This window comes from Falco rusticolus, chromosome 1, assembly GCF_015220075.1.
Source record: "Falco rusticolus isolate bFalRus1 chromosome 1, bFalRus1.pri, whole genome shotgun sequence".
NCBI classification, from domain to species: domain Eukaryota; kingdom Metazoa; phylum Chordata; class Aves; order Falconiformes; family Falconidae; genus Falco; species Falco rusticolus.
The window spans coordinates 114050135-114071590 of NC_051187.1; the positions used below are offsets into that span (position 1 = coordinate 114050135).

Genomic DNA, 21456 nt, shown 5'->3' on the forward strand with positions numbered 1-21456 from the left:
GTGTTGGTGAGCAGTATTCTGGCAAGGATGAATGAGAGGATGAGCATAAAGGAGAGCTCTAATAGAAGAAATTAGTGACACAGCCCTTCTGGTGAATCCCACAATCCATCAGAACCATGTCTGCTGCCCCTGCTAAATCAAATTCTTGTCCAAGTTAGCAGCTCTGATAGCTCCTGCTAGGCTGCAGAATGTGTGCTGAACAAGGATTTCCCATTTCAGTTTGATTCTGCCACCTAGTTTAGCAATATGTTAATTGCTTTTGGAACCACTCTGTGGATAGACTTTGTACTGACCTGAGTATGAAAGAACTGGGGTTTTGATTCAAGAGGTGGATGGGTTGCATGGTTTTGTGACCATGAAAAAAAAAATAAAATGTGAGAGTGGTGGTGTTAATTGTATGTGACATCAGTATTTTTGTAATGTCCCTTTTGAACCTGAGTTGCTAAAAACTGTGTTTGTGTTTTCTGAGCGCAGAGTTTCAGGGTGGAGAACCTTGAAGCTGCATCAAAGCCAGATTGTCAGTTTTGGGTTGTGGCACTGGGAGAAGCAAACTCTGAAGGTTTGCAGAATAAAATTCAGCAGCTCCGGAGGCTGATCATGGAAATCAGAGAGGAGAGATCATCAGATGAAGCACGGCAGTTTCTTCCTTCATCCCAAGTAGACAGTCTAGGAGAGCCACAGTTTACAAGTAAGTGCATATACTCATTTTGTTGGGGGATACAATAAAGATGGCCTACACTCTGTAGCAGTACAGATGGTGTCACAAACGGTACATAATGCTGTTTGCCTTGTTGCTTGAGAAAGGGCAGTTGTAAAGGAAGTAAACTGATTAAAATTGTCTTTAAATATCATTACCTGATACCTATTTTGATTTATACAGATAAACTTCAGGGGAACAAATGTGTGATTACTGTGTTTCTGACTTTTTGTCTCTGATATTTTCTTCATAAGACTTAGAAATCATATAGTTGGAAAAAATTATTTTCCTCTTTTATGTCCTATATAGACTACTGTTTAAAATATAGTTTAATAACTTTGATAAATGCATAAAGCTTAAGTGATACTTAAATTAGTATCACAAGTTTGTTCATTGTGATATAGAAGCACTCTGGGGATTTGAAAGCAACGCAGCTCTATGTTGAGTCATGTTTAGTGCGCTGGAGTTTGGGCACTGTATTTCAGGTGCCCAGTTACTTAATCCAGTCTGTATCCAGCATATACATAAAGGTGTTCCAGATCAATATGCCATCTCTGCTAGTGGCAGAATTCAACCTGGACATTTCTTATAACTTCACTAAAAAAACCCCACAACTTATTTACGTCTTACTGACCAAGGCCTTTCTGAGCCCTGCAGCTGTAATTTTCCTTGCACAGATTTGAATGGTTAGCTACAGTAATGAGAACAGTGTGAAACTAGACCTATTCAGCAACATCAGGTTTTTGTGGACCACAACAGCTATAAATTTTCATGGTTTATTATTATTATTATTAATTTAAAAAATCTTGCATTTCTGTTCATATACTAACTTGGTCCTTCCCATCTGACTAATTTCTTTAATCCTGGCAAATACTTAATACCATTCACTGAAAACAATGCGTAAATGTCTAAAAAAGACTGTCTAATTTCACTAAGGTTCATTGATACTGTAGTTGTGATGCAATTACTTTCTGCAAGTGAACAACTCAGTATTATTTAACTATCCTTCCTATGATTCTCTTGTTGCAGCTCTGTGGTTCACTCCTTTATCCTAGTACAATAAGAAAATACTGTCCTTTGCAGTAAAATATGCACTAGAACATAATTCCGTAATGGAAAGAATTAAAATGTTCTTATTGTCGTTGGTATATGAGAAAAGGAATTCATGGGCTATTTTCCAATAAAAAGAAGTTGGTTTGTCACATTACAATTTATATGTAGGTCAATGATATGGTGATATATTTTACTGTATTAACCTGATTTATGTAGTTTCATAGAACAGTTTTTTGTTTCTATTTTAATGTGATGACATACCTACTTAAAAATGTGTTATTAGATTTAATATTTTTCCAACAGATAATAGTTAGGTGTTGTGAAAATCTTATGAGTACTCATACATGAAAAATTGGGGTGGTTTTTTCCCCCCTTAGTTTCCTTCCCCAGCAACAGAATGTTTCTATTAACAAGAAAGAAGTCTTCTTCAAAAGTACTCTTTGTTTTCAGGCAAGAGTTTCATGCAAAGGTCTCTTTCACTATAGGTTTGTAACATAAAATGTTATTCCAGTGGCAATGGCAGGTAGCTAGAGGTATGAATTACCCCAGTGAAAGTTTTACTATGTATTGAAAATACATTTTTTTAGGATATTATTTCTAATATTTTTTCTTTTTCTTAACCTTAAAAGGTATTCAGAGAATTGCAAATGAGCCAAAGCTGGAGTTCAGTCTTGGTAAGATACAATTTTGACTTCTTGGCATTGCAATGGCTTGTTTGTGTGAAAAGTTTATATATATAGTGTCATACAATGTAACTGTTACCTGTTTAAAAGGATCAGAACAACCCTGGTTCCTTTAGATAGGAGAGGTAGCCACGCATGTCTTTGAAATGCTGACTTTAGATTCTTAAGTGGTTGAACTATCTAAAGATCTATTGAGTTCTCTAATGCTATGCTGCTCTACCAAGCTAAATATCTGCCCGCTAGCTTTGTGAATGTTGTTTATGAAGTATTACTTATTTGGGACAAGAAACTTAAGATGTAGTTTTTAAAAATGTATTTTATTTAGATAAAAGTCCTATCTGTTTAGAACAAACTTCTATTGAAATGTATTGATTATTATTTTGTAGGAAGGAGTCAATATAAATGTATACCTGATTTTCTCTTTTTATACTTAGTATACTAGTACATGAAAACTATATATTACCATAGCATACAATATGAGAGCTTTTTCAGGTGTTATATCAGCTCAAGCCTCCCTTTGTTCAGACCTGTACAGCATAATTAAGATTGCTCAGTAAGTCAAGCAAGCTAATTTATCGTGTACTTGTAATACAAGATAAAGGTGCACAATATTTACAACCCAAACTGTAGCATTTAGAAGGGGAAAGAAGGGGAAATTGTCAACTTTGTCATTGCTCATTCAGCACAAAATCTGTGATGCTTTTGAAATAGTAAATGAAATAATTATTTGCTGTAGAAGCACTAAATACAGTAATTCCATATCAGAAATCAGAGTAATAGCTACATTTAGTTGATTAATGGTTGGACTCTATGATCTTTAGGGTCTTTTCCAACCTAAATGGTTCTAATTATTCCCAGCTTCTGTATACAATAAAATAACACAGTTGCAAATAATGTGTCTTTGGAAATTTCTGATGCTCTATGCTGCGTACATTCTGAAATAACTAAAACTTGTTGAATTTGTTATGATTTTTGCATTTGTGTAGCCTGCTAATATGCATCTCATTGTATCTACACTGACAAACTTTACTCAGTGCCATTCAGTATCTGTTATATTTACTCTGATAGAAACACTTTAAAACATCCATTGCAAAAGCGTGTCCGTATGTGAGAGAGATGATGAGGGAGAGACATTTGTAAGCAGGGCATTATATAAAAAACAATCAGACTGCACTAGTTGGGGTATTTAAATTATCCATGAACAAATGTCCCTCAGAATGCCTCCCCCACCCCCCCCACCCCCTGCCCCAAGCAAACAAGATGCTGTCAGTGACATGCATGCAGGTTCTTGTCCTGCTCATTCCATCACGGCAGCCTGTTTCCTGGCCTTGTCCTTTGAACTGGGTTACACTTGGCTTATGCACTGCTGTAACTGTGCTGACTTAAAAGCTGATACCCTAAAACTGTGTCCTTTGGGGCAGATGCAGTTCTGTCTGATACAATAATTTTTAGATTCCCTTAATTACATCTGGGTAGCTTTACTGTATGCCTTATAAAAACTAGACAATTATAGCATTACAAAAGCTTGTTTGAGTAGTGGAATTTTTTTTTTTTTTTTTCTGTAGGGACTGTTTCTACTGAAATTGTTAAATGTTGGCATGGAAGAAAGGCCTTGTTCTGTCTTGGGGAATTATCATACTATAATAATTGTGAAGAACCATTTTAACTTTTCTGTGCCTTTCTATATGCGTTTTATAGGTGATGTAACTGTAGTATTTGGGCATAGCTAGTAAATGCTATGCTCCAGCAGTAACAAACTCCCAGAATGACCCTGGTGTGGTGTAGGACGGGGAGAAAGGTGCTACAGGCAGTGACTGCAAATTAGATGAGCCATACTTCAGGAGAAGTTGCTTTCAGTGATAAATGTGCCCCAGCAGGTAGAAGCCTAAAAACAATGTAAAGCCATTCCCAGACTTCTTTAGGCTCATGCTGGATGGAGCTCTGTTCACTCACGGTGTCAGTATTTGCATTTTGCTTTTGGTTGTTTCTAGTTGGAATTTATGTTCTGTGGCTTGTTCTGCGGCATTATTGATTGAGTCATTGCAGCTCTGTGAATGATCTTATACATTGACTTCTGGTGCTCAGGTAACAAGACTAACAGTGTAAACCTCTTGTTTTTGACTGGTGTTCCTGCCCAGTTGTAAGTTAGGGATATTTGTCAGCACAGACAGCTATGTAAAGCTGATTCTTAGTGTCTGGATCCTAAAACACTACTAAATATTTAAGCATAAAACATTTGCATGAGGGAAATATACCTTCAGTGACTAAGTCATCCATGGAAGACTTCCATTTTATTATGACAGTTCTCCTTCTTACTGGAATATCAACATACACATGCCAATACTTCCTAGCTCCAGCAACCCCACTCACCACCACTGTGCTACTCATACATGTACAAGTGTACACACATGCAGCACACACCTCTTGCTGGTGAGTGAGATGAGAACGATTTATCTGGGAAGGCTGTGTGTGCTGCTTGGCCCAACCAACCGGTTAAAATACCTGTCACAAAGGCAGCCAGTCAAGATGCCTTTTGTGCTGTTCACCTAGTTATTCAGAGGGCTGGAAGGGACTCTCTCTGACAGGCTGGTCTGTGCATCTGGGAAACATGCACTGCCTTGCCAGGCCAGCTGAGCCAGATAGCTGCCCCTTGGCTGCTGGCAGGCCAAGGACGCTGGTTGGCTGATCTCACCTTTTGAAGGCTTGATTTATGTCAAATTAAAGACTTGGCATTAGCTTTAGCTAATCAGTGATTTTGAAGACCTTTCTGTGAGGTGAAACAAAGCATGGTAAGTAGGGATGAGTGAGAGATTTGCTGCAAGCAAGCGTACTGCTGTGATGTGTGCTTAACTTAGGTAACCAAATCTTAGGGCTCTGTAGAGTTGTTTCAGCTTGATTAGGCTGGTCTTTGGCATTTAGAATTTGGAAGGCAAATATAACAGTTAATAACCTATAAAACTGCTCTCTAGCCTTGAAAGAATGGCTTCTATCTGTGATATTATTAATATGCAATATAACAACAATATTATATTTGATAAGTAACATATATGTATGTAAATAGACATTTGCTTTTGTCAGTTGATATATATGTTTTAACTACTAAAAAACAGTCAGTTATCACGTAATTGTACTTTGTAACTCTTCTGTCACTAGTTGGTCAATAAATAACAGCCAGAAATTGAACTGTCCAGTAGCTAAACCATAATATAGCTTTTTGATAATTTTTGGGTGCTGCCTAATATATGAGGTGTTTTTAGGACAGTATATCTAAACATTGTTCTTCGATGTTTGAAGGTGTGATAAATACATTTTGGAATAATATTATTAAAAAGTGTTGCTAGGTGCTGGTATTCTTTTGTGATAGCTAACTTGCTGCATTCTATATCCAGAATACTCTTGAAAGCGTTCTCTTCATAAAATGTCAAAAACACTGCCTTCTTTTTATTTTATTTTAAAGTTCAGTGAAGTGTTTTGGGTTTGGTGGGGGTTTTCTTCCCCTTCCCTGCCTCCTGAAGTTACAGCAAATGATGAAATGTCTGTATTCTAGCTTTCCACTGCAATATACTCAGCATTTTTGGGAGCATACCTGATCTTTTAACATTCCTTATTTTGGAGTCAGAGCACCCATTAGACTAAGATGTTTGATTTTTATATTCCTGAGGACTCTTTGAGAATATGGCTGGGGTTTGAACACTGTAAGTGTTGGGAAGTTTTGCTTTTCAAACTTTATCTTGTTGTTTGGTGTTTCAAGTCATTCTGTTCTTCATGGTGTTTTATGAAGCATGAGGAGGTAGCACATGTCAGTCTGTGCAGAGTGAAGAGTAGAGAAGAGGAACAGAGGAAAAGGACTAAAAACAGACCCTGGGCCTAAAGAACAAACCAGTCTAACAAACAGTGAAGCTGATAAGAAACTTTCCTGTGACTTCAAAGCACACGGGGTTAACTCTTTCGTAGATGATTATTTTGGAGTTACTATTCTTGGGTTGCTGCTTTAAATATCCCAGCCCATGAGTCCCAGATGTAACTAATTATGGTGTAGGTGCCTGACTTCACATTGATTTCAGTGTAGTTTGTGATATGTGAACTTAGCTGAAGTATTACATAATAATTATAGGAAATAAATTTTATTATGCATATTGGTGAGCATTATTGTGAAGTTTTTAAGACCTTGCACCTCTAAAGGTATTTGCATTTAGTTGATGATGAACTGACAAAGCAACACAGGAAAACTCAATAGTCAGAAAAATGAGGGAGCAGGGCAGAAGGCACAGTTGGTAGTCAAGGTGCTTGAACATGAACTCCATAATAAACGTGAAGTTAATATGGAGAAATAGTCTAAAAGGAAAGTTTTTTACTCCCTCAATGACCAGTAGAATTCATTTTGACACATTTTGATGTTTTTTTGAATTTGTCTAATTGCTTAGAGTTGTGAAGGGAGAACAAAGGATACTGCAGTTGTGGGTGTAGTTTAATCATCTAGATAACTGTATAGAAAGGAATATCTCTGCACGTGTAGGCATATTCAAGTACTAATTTTAATGAAAGCACCTGTCAAGCATTTCCAAAAGCTTTCAGTTTCTTGAGAAATTATGTTAGGGCGGTGAAGTCTGCTGGACTGTCCTATCGGTGCATAACCTCTAGGTGCTTTTCAGGGTATAGAATAATGTAAATATCATGGTTATATCCTTCTACAAAATCTCATTAAATAGTGCATGATTCATAGAAAACTTCACCAAGTAGTTGAAAGAATTAAAAATGGAAGTTTTTAGGGTATTTATTTTTTCATTTTACCAAGTAGTGAGTTGATGCAAGAGCTATAAATGCAGAAGTTTTTATTCTTCACTGTCATCTTTTTCCCAGAGTAATACTGTGATGGCAACCCTTGGAAAAGCTCTTGAAGCAGATTTAACTCTGCATACTGAACCTAAATGGTATATTGATGCTGCTCAAAGACCATGACTGAATGATTTTTCCAATTCTAAAACATAATCTGGAGCTTTTTCAGCAGCAGCTGTTCCTAGAAGAGTGAGGAGCAGAATTCTCCCATGTAACTTGGTTATCCTTCTGATACATCATGTTACAAGGTGATGGATAACCGATACTTTGTTGTGTTAGCCAAATTAAAAAAACAAACAAAAAAAAGTCATCATCACACTTCTGTTAAATTTAAGAAGAGTGATCGTTTCTCCATGAATCAAATGGTGTGTTGCTTCATGCTGAAGGGCATTTATCCCTCAAAAAAATTTAAGCATTCGCCATGTTTAGGAACATTAGCAAAAATATACAAATGAAGGGTGGGTCTGTGCTTTCTTGATTTTATTTTACTTTTACATTTCACCCTTTCTTGTGGAAATACTTTGCTGATTTTTACATGAATTTGATCTGGTCCCACACAAATTCCATCTTCCACCGAGCTAGCTAGTCAGGTTTTTTCCTGGTTTTACTGATGTATATTAGATGCTGTTTCTGTCCAATGACAACAGAAAATAGATGTAAGACAAGTTAAATAGGACAGAATAAATTAAGGAAGTCAAAAAGGTATTGTGATTAGAAAGAATGCTCTTTTTTCTTCTGATATCTACTTGTCCTGGTTTCAGCTGGGATAGAGTTAATTTTCTTCTTAGTAGTTAGTACAGTGCTGTATTTTGGCTCTGATGTGAGATCAATGTTGATAGGACACTGATGGTTTTAGATGTTGCTGGGTGATGTTTATACTAAATCAAGGACTTTTCAGTTCCTTGGGCCCTGCCAGCCAGAGGGCTGGGGGGGCGCAGGAAATTGGGAGGGGACACAGCCAGGACAGCTGACCCAAGCTAGTCAAAGAGGTATTCCATACCATATGATGTCATGCTGAGTATACAAACTGAGGGAAGAAGAAGGAAGGTGGGGACATTTGGCATTATGGCGTGTGTCTTCCCAGGTAACCGTTATGTGTGACAGAGCCCTGCTGTCCTGGGGATGGCTGAGCACCTGCCTGCCCATGGGAAGCGGTGAATGAATTCCTTGCTTTGCTTTGCATGTGTGCGTGGCTTTTGCTTTACCTATTAAATTGTTCTTCTCTCAACCCCTGAGTTTTACATACCTTTCCGATTCTCCTCCCCATCCGTCTGGGTGTGGGGGAGTGAGCAAGCGGCTGCGTGGTACTTGGCTGCCGGCCGGGCTTAAACCACGACTTTATTTGGGTTCTGCCTGTTTTGAGACTTTTGCACAGCAGCATAAGATGCTGTAAATGCATTTTATTCTTAGCAACTTAATGTTGCTAGGGTGAAGGGGTTTTTTTGACAGAAAGGATCTTCCCAAAAAGGTAGCAATTTCAAGCCCAGTCTAACAGACCGTGTTGTCATGTTTTGAGTCGTTCTGACTTAGGACTTATGGTTTTGAACTAACTCCTAGAGGAGTTTCCTTTTTCCCTCACCTTATGCAGATAAACTTGAGCTAACTTCAGTTGGTTTCAGTGTGGTTAAGTCAAAAAGTGAAACTGTCTTCCAAAACTGTTCTAATAAAGTGAGTGCCCATCACCTTTCATGTCATGCTGTCATCTCTCTTTTTGACAGTGTTTGATGATGGAACAGGATAATGCACATCGAGCGAACTGATAAGTGGGATCACCTAGAGTTAAGTGATGTTGAATTTAGTGAGCCCTGAGGAGAGTAAGTTTTTGTTACCATGCTTCTGTATTCTGTGTTGTTCATAGTAAGCTTGCTTTATTATATGCAGGTGTCACGTGAACACTGCTGAAAAGTAATTTGAGGATGGATTTGCCAAGACTCCAAAAAGCTCAAGACCAGAGTCCTTTGAAAAACTCATATCCTTATTCAGTTTTTTTCCAGATATGCTGGTTTTGAGTCCTGGAGAAGTAGGCCGGATTTTCAAATCTGTATCTGTAGGCACTACTGTAATTTTAGAAATCTATCCTTCAATCCCTTTAGGGCAGGGATTGTCTTCATTTGCATTGCAGCTAGAGAAGCAGCATGCTGTCACGAACCTTAAATATTAATCTGTACTAATTGTATCGTTGAATATGCAAGGACTCAAAAAACCCCAGTAATGCAACTTCGGAAGATGTTCAGATAGTGTTCTGCTTTCTTCTTGCATCTTGAGAGAATCTGAAAATTTTTCTTTCTACTATAATATACTTTACAGAGAAAATACAGTTCTTTGTAGAATATCTATGTATCCATACATAGTTACATAGATATCTAGCCTATGTATGTAGTTCATATATATGAAAATTTGTTTAATTGCTGACAACACATTATATCTAGTATAGCGTTACTCATTTTTAATTGTGTGAGTTGTCTACTTAGTTTCTGTGTCAGTAAGAAGTAATTCTTGATGAAAGTAGTCACAGAAATATTTTCGACTTGTCGGCATCCATTGCTACATAATGATATTCATTAAACAGCTTTGACTTTTGTAAATTCCATTTCTGTGTAAGTTACAGAGATTAAAATTTTGCATTACGCTGCACTATGTAGCAGTGAGTTGCCATGGTGGGCTCATTAAATGCAGGGATGTTTATTTGCTCAGAAGTGAGTCAGAGCACATGATGAACCAGCATGAGGGAGTAAATCATTACTGATTGAGCATATTCCAGTATGATAGAGGAATCCACTGACATACTGATGTGAGTAGTTAGTAGCATGAGGATGTGTTGGGGTATCAACATTAGAAAACCCAGGTGCAAACTGGGTTTCAGTCAGTTTTCTTCCATTCTGTTCTATGAAATTTATGTATCTTCTGTTTCTGGAAGCTTTTGCTTTTAAGAAAAAAAATAATTGTGTTTGAACTACCAGGAGATAGTGGATGACAGCCTTGTAAATACAAGCGTGTATAATTCAGGGCTGTGACTAAGGGAATCTTTCAAATCTAATAGAATAAAGATTCTCACAGTGACTCTCGCATGTTTTGATATAAACGCTTATCTGGAGATAAATTTTGAATAGCTATGGCTAATGTGTTTAGAGAGGAGTTCGTAGATACCTGAATTTGAAAAGCTATTTAACAGTTGAAAGGGGTTTTTGGAATTTAACAGTTCTGAATAACATGGTTTTATCATCTTAGTTCTCAAGTGATGAAGCAGATAATAGGATTAATTCTGTCACAAATGTACAAATTCTGAAGTCTTGTCAGAGTTAGAAAACTGCTGCATTTACAAGACTACGGAAAAAGGAGGCACAGACTGGGAAGAACCTTTCTTCTGCAAATCTTCAATAAAATTGGTAGGCTTTTTAGTAAAATCGGTTTCTTCTTGATATTGAAAATGATACTTTTGTGTCTGCTTCACATTTATCTCAGACTCTGTAAATGTTGTCTCATGTTTGCAAAATTCCTTCTATGCAAAATCTCCAAGGGATATGGTTGTGTCTATGCTGAAAACTGTAATGTTTTCTGTGAGGTTTGGTGCTAGTTCAGTGCCCCCGTGAGGCTGGGTAATGGAAGCAAATTAATTTCAACAGCTGTTTTAGCATGGGTTCATCTACCTTATTCCTTACCAGTGAAGATACTCGTGCTACCCTGCCTGAACTAGTTCTAGTTTCTGACGTAAAATACTCAAAGCAGTCAGAGGCCTTTATGGTAACTTGTCTTACGGAAAGTTACATAGGAAAAGGGATCCAGAGTTACTCAAGAATTTATAGATGTAGGCAGAGATTTAATGCAATTCTGTCACAATTGGTATATCTTACTAATTTTTCTCACACAGATATTAAAAAACCCCAAACAACTCGGTATTTTTACAAGCATAATGCTTGGCTTCTAAAGAATTGGGTCTGCTGATGAATGTGACATAAACTTTTAAATTATTCTGATGAAGCTGAGAACTTGTTTCCAGGGTATTTTTAAGCTAGTTCATAGGAATGTAGGATTAAAGATCATTAAGTTAGAAAGAAGTTATTTTTGGCACATTCTGCTGCTTTTTTTTCCTCATTATTTTTCTCTTCCTGCTTTTCCCCCAAAACACACCTTCTACTGTGTACTGTGCATGCTTTCTCCGATGTGTCTTGCCAATGTATGTGCTCTTTCCAGTTTGGTTTTTGAACCTCATTCTCTCACATGATTCTCTTCGGGTTCCCTGGCATGCCTCCCATGTAGGTCTCACAGGTCTCTCAGATCTCATACTGTGAGACTTCATTGGAGGGGGAGAGCATGTGTGTGTGTATGTACACATGGTATAGAGCAAGCGGCAGAGGTATGTATGAGTTCAGTGGCTGAGCTGGGAAGGGGAGAACAATGGCTTACCGGGCAGTTCTCTGCTAGGGAAGGAGTTTTTATGGGCAGCATCTTCCTAAAGGAGACTGGCACTGAGCCCACTCTCCTGTTGCATTACCAGCATGTCCACAGGTACAGATCTTACATGACCTGATGGCTTTGTGCTTACCTGATAAATAATGAATCCGTAACTGATTCTTCTGTAGATCCAGGAAACTGGTCTGAATGAAGAGGACTATTTAGATCCTTATTGAGTGAGAGTAATTTCTGGTGCAGATATTTATACACAGAGAGCAAGAAGCCAAGTAAAGATGAGTTATTCCTTTGTTCTTACAGAAAGCTCTGTAAGAACTTCTCACCTACAGCAGAGATTTGGATGGCGGTCCTGGCACTGCTGCCTTCTTCCAACCTTTCCCTACCTCCCAGGAAGCTGACATTTTAACTGTTCAGGATGTAATTGGTTTTTTTATATTTTGTTTTTAATTCCTTAACCATGCTGTGTGCAGCTCAAGGAGGCATAGACGGCATACACTGTCTGCAGAATATTTTCAGCATAAACTACTTTTTCATAAATCTTTTAAAACTACACTGCTGCTCCTGGAAGAAGAGCTTTTTTTCACCAAACTGCAATGTCTGGTAGGATTAAAATTTTAAAATATTTCTACTTTAAAAAAGAAACTGTGTATGTCAATAAGTTGGTTTGCTTTAGAGACATTTTTACCATTCCTGGTTTCGTGCTTCAGGGGCTGAAATCTTAGTTTTCTCTGCTGCTGACCAATGCCCCTTACAGTTCTGGGATTTCTTCTAGGCAGGTATGAGAAATAGCTTGTATTCTGGAATTACTGGAATCGGCTGGGATGCCACAAGTCACATTTATGATTAAGAGACTGGAGATTATTAAGGAACTGGAGCATCCTTCATATGAGGAGAGGCTGAGAGAGCTTGGACTGCTTAGCCTGGAGAAGAGAAGGCTCAAGGGGGATCTTATCTGTGTGTCTAAATACCTGGAGGGAGAGGTTGAAGGTGGTGAGGGAGCCAGACTCTTCTCAGCTATGCTCAGTGACAAAGCAAGAGACTATGGACTGAAGTTAAACACACATGAAATTCACTCAGAACACAACCCTCACACAGAGACTTTTTTACTGCGAGGGTGGTCAAACGCTGACACAGGTGACCTAGGGAGGTTGTGAAGTGTCCATCATTTGAAACGGTTGAAACCCAGCTGGATGCAGTCCTGGGCAACCTGTTGTAGCTGACCCTGATTTAGTAGGGGGTTGGACCCGATAAGCTCAAGACTTAACTCTGTGATCTGTGGCACAGGGATCTGTCGTGTAACTTTCTGACAGATTTTTGAGGCTTCTTAGAGCTTGCTATTTGGTTTGCAACGGACTTCTGTCATGTTCTGTACCATATGTTGATAGTAAGATACCTGTTGCCTTGTTCTAGACATTCTTCAGGATCTCTAAATAAGCCCTCATATTTATTTGAAATTAGATTGTTTAAAATTGTTGCCATCTATGTGGACTCAAGATATTTTAGGGAATTTCCACTCTTGCATTATTATTAAATACTTTAGCGTGTTTAGTGCACCTCGCGCTAAACAGTGACCTGAATTGCCTTGCTTTTTGGGCAAATAATGGGTTAGGACTGGAGAGAGTTTAGCCAATGTGGAATTAGAATTTTGTTAATGTTCTTGGCCTGGAATAATATCTTATTGGTGCTCATTTTTATGGGGTTTTTTTTGTGTACATTTGCATGGAAAGTTTTGTTTAATTTTTTCTGTATATTCTCAAAGGGAAGACTTACTAGTGGGAATGATTGCAAAATGAAGTTTAAAGTGTAATGGCTATTGGATATATATTTGCAGCAGTGGTGTTGGCCAGGGATAAAATTGAAATGGATGCTTTTACACTGGATTGAAACTCTTCCCCCTTTCTCTACAAATAAAGAATTTGGGTCGAAGACAAAGCAAGCTGAGGATGACTAGTTATTAATGCCCTTTGTCTAGTGTGGTGGACCTGAGTTGTGGAATGACTGTGGACAGTGACCCATATTCAGCAACAATTTAATGTAAAATAATATATGTAAAATGTAGAAATTAGTTTTAAAATTACGTTTTGTTCCCTCTACACCTGCTGCCAGTAAATCTTCCTTTTTTTAAAAACAAGGTGGGACAGCTTCAAGAGGAAGACTTCAGTGTCTGCTTGTACGTGCTCTCTGGTGTAATAATTGGCAACTTTTTGTGATTTGTAGCTGCTATGTTAGAGGTGGGCAGAATGCTAAACCTGTGGATCTGCCCTGTATCTGACCTCTTTCTGGTACAGTGCTCTGTTGAATTAAAAGGGGCACTGGCCCCATTTCTCCTTCAGCCATCCTGCTGGGTCTGTTAGGAAGGAAATCAGCAGTGATGTTTTTGCAGAGCATGCACTAGCAGCTGTGCCCTGCCACTGCCTGCCAGCCTGCGACTGTCAAGATAGGTGTGTGGTTTGCAAACCCTGACAGGGCCAGATACGGGCTCAGAGCTGCTCAGCATTCTCAAGGCTGAGGCAACTGGGACGTGCCCAGAAGCCAACCTGCAGATACCTAGGGGCCTTTTAGAGTTGAAAGCTTAATTACCTGGAGACTTTAGATACCTCCAAAACTAGGTAGCAGGTGTGTGGAGGCTTAGAGTATTCTGTTGAAAACCCACTCATGGACATCTCTGTCTTTTTGTGAGTTTACGCTCGACTTTTTACTGTCACTTTCTGCAGTTGGTCTTTTCTAACCTTTAGCCCAGTCTGTAAAACACTTCAGGAAGAATTCTCTAGGGAGTTCCTAGCATCTCTTTCCTTGTGTGTCCTTCTCCTTGAAGATAGTCACCTTAAAATTCCCAAAGAGTAGATAATAGATAATATGGGGGACTAAAAGCAAGCAAATTATTTACAGGTTACAGTAGTAATGAAATTAGTTCATGCTTGTTGTGCGGAATGGTAATGACTAAACAGTCACGAAACAATTCATGTTTTGTAAGGCCAATAGTATAGTAATTGATACACTTTTAAGTAACTCAAAGCATGATAGCTCTTGACTTTTTTGACTGTAATGGTACTACACTGTGTTAACTGAACAGTTGTCTTTCAAATGGCAGTTGTTAAATACATCTCTAAATATGCCTATAGAAATAATTGCAGTAATACTTTCATGTTACAAAACATTTCCCCATGAACTTTTTTTTTTTTTAATCCTCATATGTGGAAACAGACATTCCATAAAAAGCAAAACATTTAATTAGCAGAGAAGACTGAAGTCATCCTCCGCTTTTGAACACATTAGTTATAGATGTACTTATTTTTGGAACTTTTGAAATGGATGTCCTGCGGTGAGATTTGACTTGAAAATTAGGTTCGCCTGCAGGCCCTGAAAAAAAATGAAATTCTCCAAAAATGCAGTACCACAAAATCCCACAAGACACTGAATGCAGCATGACAAGCAGACTGACCTGAGGTGCTTATGACAGCTTTGCTGAAAACAAACAAAATGCTGAAGAATGCTTTTCTTCATTGTTTAACCCCTACCTCCTGTAGATAATAAATTTTCTAGTACAGTTACGGACACTTCAATTATTGTGTTTAACCATATTTTTTGTACCTTTTTTTGTGTTACGTGGTATATGAAATAAAAATTAAATAAATTGAACTAAATTTTTAAAATGCCTATCTTGTGAAATATAGTTGAAATGCTCAAAAGAAGTATAAGCTGACACTTTAATCTGAAATCCTTCTGCATTTAAGATTGATTTCCGAGGGATTGAGTGAATGCAGAATTTCATTATGATGAGTTAAGAAGAATCTGGGCTTAGCATTCTTTGAAGACCAGATTTTTTCACACCTGAGAAGCTGAGGATTGTTGGCTTGTAAATGATTGTAGGATTGTAAATGAACTGCTTTAAAAGGTAAAATGCACTAGCACTGTTTTCAACTGAGATCTGAACATGCTCCCGGTGAGATGAAGAGCAGCAATGCCCAGGTCATTCTGGATTTAAATCTAAAATCTGCCAGGGAGGCAAATGAAGGTTTGGTTTTGGTTGGGTTTTTTTTCCCCCTTTAATCCTTAAGTAATATTTCTTTGTATGAAGGAGTACAAATAATTGAAAATGATTTCTCTGGCAAGAAGTCAGCTATGTCTTTACATATGTGTCAACACATCAAAAACAAGGCGGTTTAAAACATAGTATTGTAACCTGTAAATAGCAGTCTTTGACCTTTGAAGAAATTCCTGCTGGAAATGACAGTCTGTTTGTAATACAAGAATTCAACTTTCTGGTTTAGCATGCAGTATGGTGGGCCCTACTGCTCTGTAGAGCTCATTAACATCTCCCCCTTTTTTAGATCTGTCTCAAAATACAAGCTGCAGACTTTCTGTAAATCTGTGAGTTAACAATTTAGAGTAATAATGTCAGGCCGGTATCCTAGAGAGATGAGCTCGCTCTTGATTTTGAAGAAACTGGAAATACAAATGTATATGCTGCCTTAAAAAAGTTACTTTGTGACATCTAAGTGTGGCACAACTACCATCAGTATGGTTATTTGTCACACTGTACTTTTTTAAAGGCTGTTTGTCTGTACCAACAGAGTGCTGATGGTTGAGATGTACGTTTTGGAGAAGTTTAGGAGTAAAGGTTATTTTTTTCAGGATGTGTGAGTAAACGAATCCAAAATGCTCATGGGAGATGGATTCCTTGAAACCTGTCCTCTGACACAACCCTTAATCTGTGAGCTTTTGTTATTTCTGGACTCTGTTGTTTATGTGAAAAGAAACATATATATACGCGTGCGCGCACACACACACACACATATATATATGTAATTCCTTATAAAGGGGTTATACTTTGTTATCTCATGCAGGTCCCATGCTATTAAAGTATTCTTTATTTGTCAGAATGGCTGTTTCAAAATCCCCTGAGGAGTAAAGCACTGTCTCTTACTTAGATCTCTAATTTAGGTATTAATCCAGAATTGCCACCTTTTCAGATAAGTTTTACCTAGATTAGAACATCTCCTTTTAACTATAGCTCACGCAGATTACTTGGTATTTATCATGCATTTCCTGACTAGGAAATTTAATCATTACAGGGCTAAAAGTGATTGTCCTAGATTGCACAAATCTATTTTCTCCTTTGATTAAAACTATGTTTTGCTGCTTTTTGCCTTGACTTTGAAGTACATTTTAGTCCGGTTTCCTTTTAGGCATGTGAATGAGCGTGGCTTTTGCCTTGCTAAAAGATGACCTCTGGCGTATTGGAGGAACAGTGCTTTGCTTTCTATTTTTTGTAGAGAACCCTCTTTTTCGACAGGGACTCACAAGTAATTTTCAACATTTGACAAGCCCCTGTGCAATGAGAACCAATTGTGAATCAGACTATCATTTAGAGTACTGGGGAAGGGGATAATAAAGAAACAATGCAATCACACTGCTCGGTAGTACCCTGCCTGCCTTTTTTAAAGGCCACGTTCTGCCTCTTTTGAGCACTACACGTGGAGAGTACTACTGTGGTCAAACCTTTCTGCCTTTGTTTTTGGTTGTTTTTTTTATGAATCTGTGCAGTTGATCAAAACCACGTTGCTTCTTCACCCTTCGCTGAAGGCTCTGTGCTTGGCATATGTAAAGGGAGGAAACCAACTCTTCTCAGACAAATGAATCTTAAAGGCTGTTCAGTTATGCGGCTGAGCAATAGTTTTGCTTGCAAGTCTAACTATTAGTCTTTTCTTTTGTTAGTTCCTGTTGTTAATATAGCTGTCTACTGCGTCCTGTCCTGGCACCGTCATCATGATTGCCTTCATTATGTAATATTTTCAATTGAAGAAGAAATGAATAGTTTCATTCACTAGCAGTGTCTCATGGGCAACATGGCTATGGCCACATAATCAATTAGCTTATAATTAAAGAGCTGGCACCAGAGAAGTTTACGTGAAAGAGACATCCTTATTGCAGGTTCTAAAACTGCACTGTTGTTGAGATGTACGTGGGTCTGGATTAACATTAGCTAGCTTGGGTGGTAATAACAACATAGTTGTGGGGCCCTGGAGTCTTCTCCAGGCTGCACGACATGCTGAAGAAGCAGGATGGATCACTCCTTGCTGATGTCTGGGCTCCTGTAGCTGGACTTCCACCCAGACGCCAGAGTAGCTGCTCACAGCTGCTCAAAGCAGCTGTACTGCAGTGAAAGAAGCACCCTAAAGGATTTCAGGTTGTATAGAACCTTCAGGTTGTATCTGAACCTTGTTGTCTGCTGTAGTTGCTGGACTCTGTGTTGCTTGACTGCCTGCCTTAGTTCTGCAAGGGAAGCTTCTTTCCTCACCAAATCTGAAAGTATGTTGTAAAGATGTATATGATGACATGGATTTGGAGTAAGGCTGAGCAACAGATGCATTTTCTTTACATATTAGAGACAAAGACTGTCTCTACAGTGTTGTAAAGTAATACTGCACACGGAGGATCAAAACCACTTAATGCTTGACAACTGGTGTAGCAGTGTGTAAGTGCTTATGTCAAAGGAAGAAATGTGTGCTGTTAGAATAAAAGCAGATGTGGCAGACTGAAAACTTTGAGAGGGACTTGGCACTTTTGTTTCTTTTCATCTTTCTGTGGTATTGCTGATGCGGTTTTGTACATTTATTTTTGAAGAGGTGGGCAAAGTTAGGAACCAGCAGAATATATTTTATTTATAAAAATCTCAAATTGTTAGAGGTTCTAGATGTTTCCTGTGAGCTTATAGTGTAAAGAAACTCAGTCACGAGAAAAAGGAGGCCTGTATACCGTTTGCTAGTCTTTGAATTCTTCACCTGATACTTAAACCTGCAACCACTCTATTTTTGGGATAGTGAGAAGCCTTTGAAAGAAATTACAGTGTTTGCATCTTTATTAGATAATTGATATGACAATATTAGGAAGAGGTAAAGGAAGAAATGTTTTTTAGCTCTGTTTCCAGGAGATGTAAACCCTTTTGTGGTATTCTAAAATACTAACAATACCGAACTAAATTACAGCTTTGGAATCAAAATTCATTTTGATATGAATAAATTTTGGAGTATAGTGATGTACAGCAAGATTTTTTTAAGACTTTAAGCATTTATTTTCATTTTTTCTCTTCTTCTTTCTTCATTTCTCTCACCAGACAACTTAAGTCACCTTCAGGTCAGGGTATAAATACTATTAATAGGTGGTGCCATGAGCAGAATAGTTTTGGACAGAAGGTAAAGAGGATAACTGAGAATCTAGAGCAAGAGCAAGAGCTCTGTCTTGCTGTCACTAGACTACTGCAGCATCTCAGAAAGACAGAATTCTATGTGCTGTCAAGAGGCACGGTGTGCTCAGTGAGGAAATGCAGTCTGTTTTGGAAGAATTACATTTTTATGACTAAATATAGAAGTACATGGAAAAGATAGAAATTCTCAGATACAGTTTCACAGATTAAAGGAGTTTAAAAATATTGATCAAGAGAAGTTTGTAACTTAAGGAACCAGCTGTTCTGAGCAAAGCTAGAAACTCACTTCTGTGACCTTGTTGCCATTGTGTAGCTTAAGCCTAGAACACAGAGATGGTGAAAGTCAGTTATACACAATTGTAAATAAAACTGGAGGAGTGTGACTGTTAGCAGTGAATGTGCTGAAACAGATTGTCTGACTTTAGCAATGGATTAACATATTATCAAAATGTAAATACCACTGATGAGGTGGTTAACACATGTAACCGTGCATTCACTTCTGCAGTGGAAATACAATGCCTGTGAGCTGTTCGTTGATCCATTCAGCTCTTGCATCTATTGTACCTAAACTGTGTAAGTAACTGGGGTTGTCCAGGCTGAATAGCAAAGTTGCAATATGAAATAGGCCTGCTCTAACATGTCAGAGGAATTGAAACCCACACTCAGGAAATGGCTATTATTGCTGCTGGTAATGGCAATGCAAAGTTAAGTCTAAGCCTTTGCATTTATTTTACTTTCTTGGAGAAAGCAGAAGGGTATGCAGTTTGAAAGTGCTCTGCTTAATGCCCTAGTCCGGCATGAGGCTTTCAGTAAAACGCAAAAGACACAAATCTTAAAATTCCTTTAGTACTACAAAACCAAGGGGTGGGCAGAACTTACTCTGAAATAGATTACTTACGATTTTCACAGTGGTAATTCTAACCAGATTTATCACTTCATATGCAAATAGGATGATGAGTGCAGCTGGCATCTCAACTCCTGGGCATGATCACTTATCCCTACCCTCTATCAGCATAAAGCATTTTCCCCCAGCAGCACTTGTGTATCTTATTTCAATGACTCCTAGATAATCATGCTCTTTTAGCTGCAAATTAAGTGGCTAATGATTGAGGTTTTTCTGGACAGCATATTGATCTTTCTTACAGTAAATATTGCTAATATTGTTGGTATAGTGGGATTCCTGCCCCGGCCCCCCTCCCCCCCCCCAACCTGTATTTGCAGAGATGTCGTAGAGATATATCTCTTTGTGCTTCATCTGATGACTGCCCTGTCATCTTTTTCTCCTTGGACTGTTGGTAGCAATTTTCTTCCCACTGTTAATTACAGTCATCCTCTGAAGGATACTAATTGTGTTATGCATGTGTATTTTCTTGAGATATAACTAGGTTACTTTAGCAACCAGCTGTACGTTCCAGAGAACAGAGATGTATTTTATTTTTATACAAGCCTGTCATCCCCAGAGACAGGAAGAGTGATCTTGGAGCTTCTCTTAGGTAAAAATCAGTGGATCTTTACTTACATGTGGTCCAAATGTTTTGGACCTCTAATCTGTAGAGATTCTTTCCATTGCAGTTTACCAGAGTCTGAGTATCTGTTTTAGTGACTACTGTTGATGAGTGTTCCTCCTAATACATACCTGTTTCATGACCATGTAACTATGCCCTCATTTTGCAATAACATGGATATTATAATTTCTGTGGCTGTGTCCTTCAATATTTAGTGTTGTAAGGTGAATTTTACTGGGAATCCACTCTGCAAATTTTTGCGGGAGTAACTTCTCTGTTCTTTTGGTCTCTGGGTAGAGGTGCTCTTTACCCACCAGTATACTGAAGCATTCCTGCTGACACATGAATGGGACAATCAATTAGTAGTATTCATGATAAACCAATTAGTAATATTTATTATGGAGCAGTAGCTGGAGGAGTACTCATTAACACCGTTCAGTGCTAATACCAGTCTTCAAATGTTTGTCTCATTTGCTTTCAGGCATGTTTTGCCATGCAGAGAACACATTGCTGTCCTGTTCTCATCCCTCTTACAGTTGAATTTACACTCCTAATTTAAAAGTACGACCAAAGCTTTCCTGTATGTTCTAAAGCTGGATTATTCCTAAGCCTTTATGTGTGCCTGACTGAAGGTATTGTTTTCAGCAAGCTTGATTAGCACTGTGTTCAGTGGAGGCAGAAGCAGCGGTGATGTGCACTTTCTTCTTCCTGCCCTCCTCAACATCTGCTCCAGGGTGGAGGAAAGAAAACTGCGTACTGTTTAGTGTTCTGCATGTAGCACAGGTCTGAATGTAGTGTTCTCTTATTTAATGTGTCCTTTTGCCCACTAAGGAATAGCTGCACCTCAGTTAATTAGTCTGTCTTGACAGACTGTACAATATTATTTATAAACTAGGTTGCTTTGGGATAATAATGCTGCTGCAATGCCAATGAAATGAAAAAGAAAAAAATTTTGAACATCATGTTCACACATACAGGTGTGTGAGACATGCAGGCTTCTCCCATGCCCCTTGTCTTTAGATGCTACTAATTTTCCGTTCTGTTTTGACAGCGTACAAAATAGTG

At 38.3% G+C, this 21456-nt stretch overlaps 1 protein-coding gene across 3 annotated transcripts in view; it reads left to right on the forward strand.

The window, feature by feature from the left end:
* INPP4B (inositol polyphosphate-4-phosphatase type II B) overlaps window positions 1-21456 on the forward strand; it is a 225206-nt gene that overhangs the window by 11721 nt on the left and 192029 nt on the right. For all 3 annotated transcript variants that reach the window (XM_037397011.1, XM_037397022.1, XM_037397002.1), the window contains exons 2-3: window positions 475-688; window positions 2380-2424. In XM_037397011.1, the coding sequence (XP_037252908.1) occupies window positions 598-688; window positions 2380-2424 (136 nt within the window). In that variant the 5' untranslated portion in view covers window positions 475-597. The remainder of the gene's footprint in view (window positions 1-474; window positions 689-2379; window positions 2425-21456) is intronic.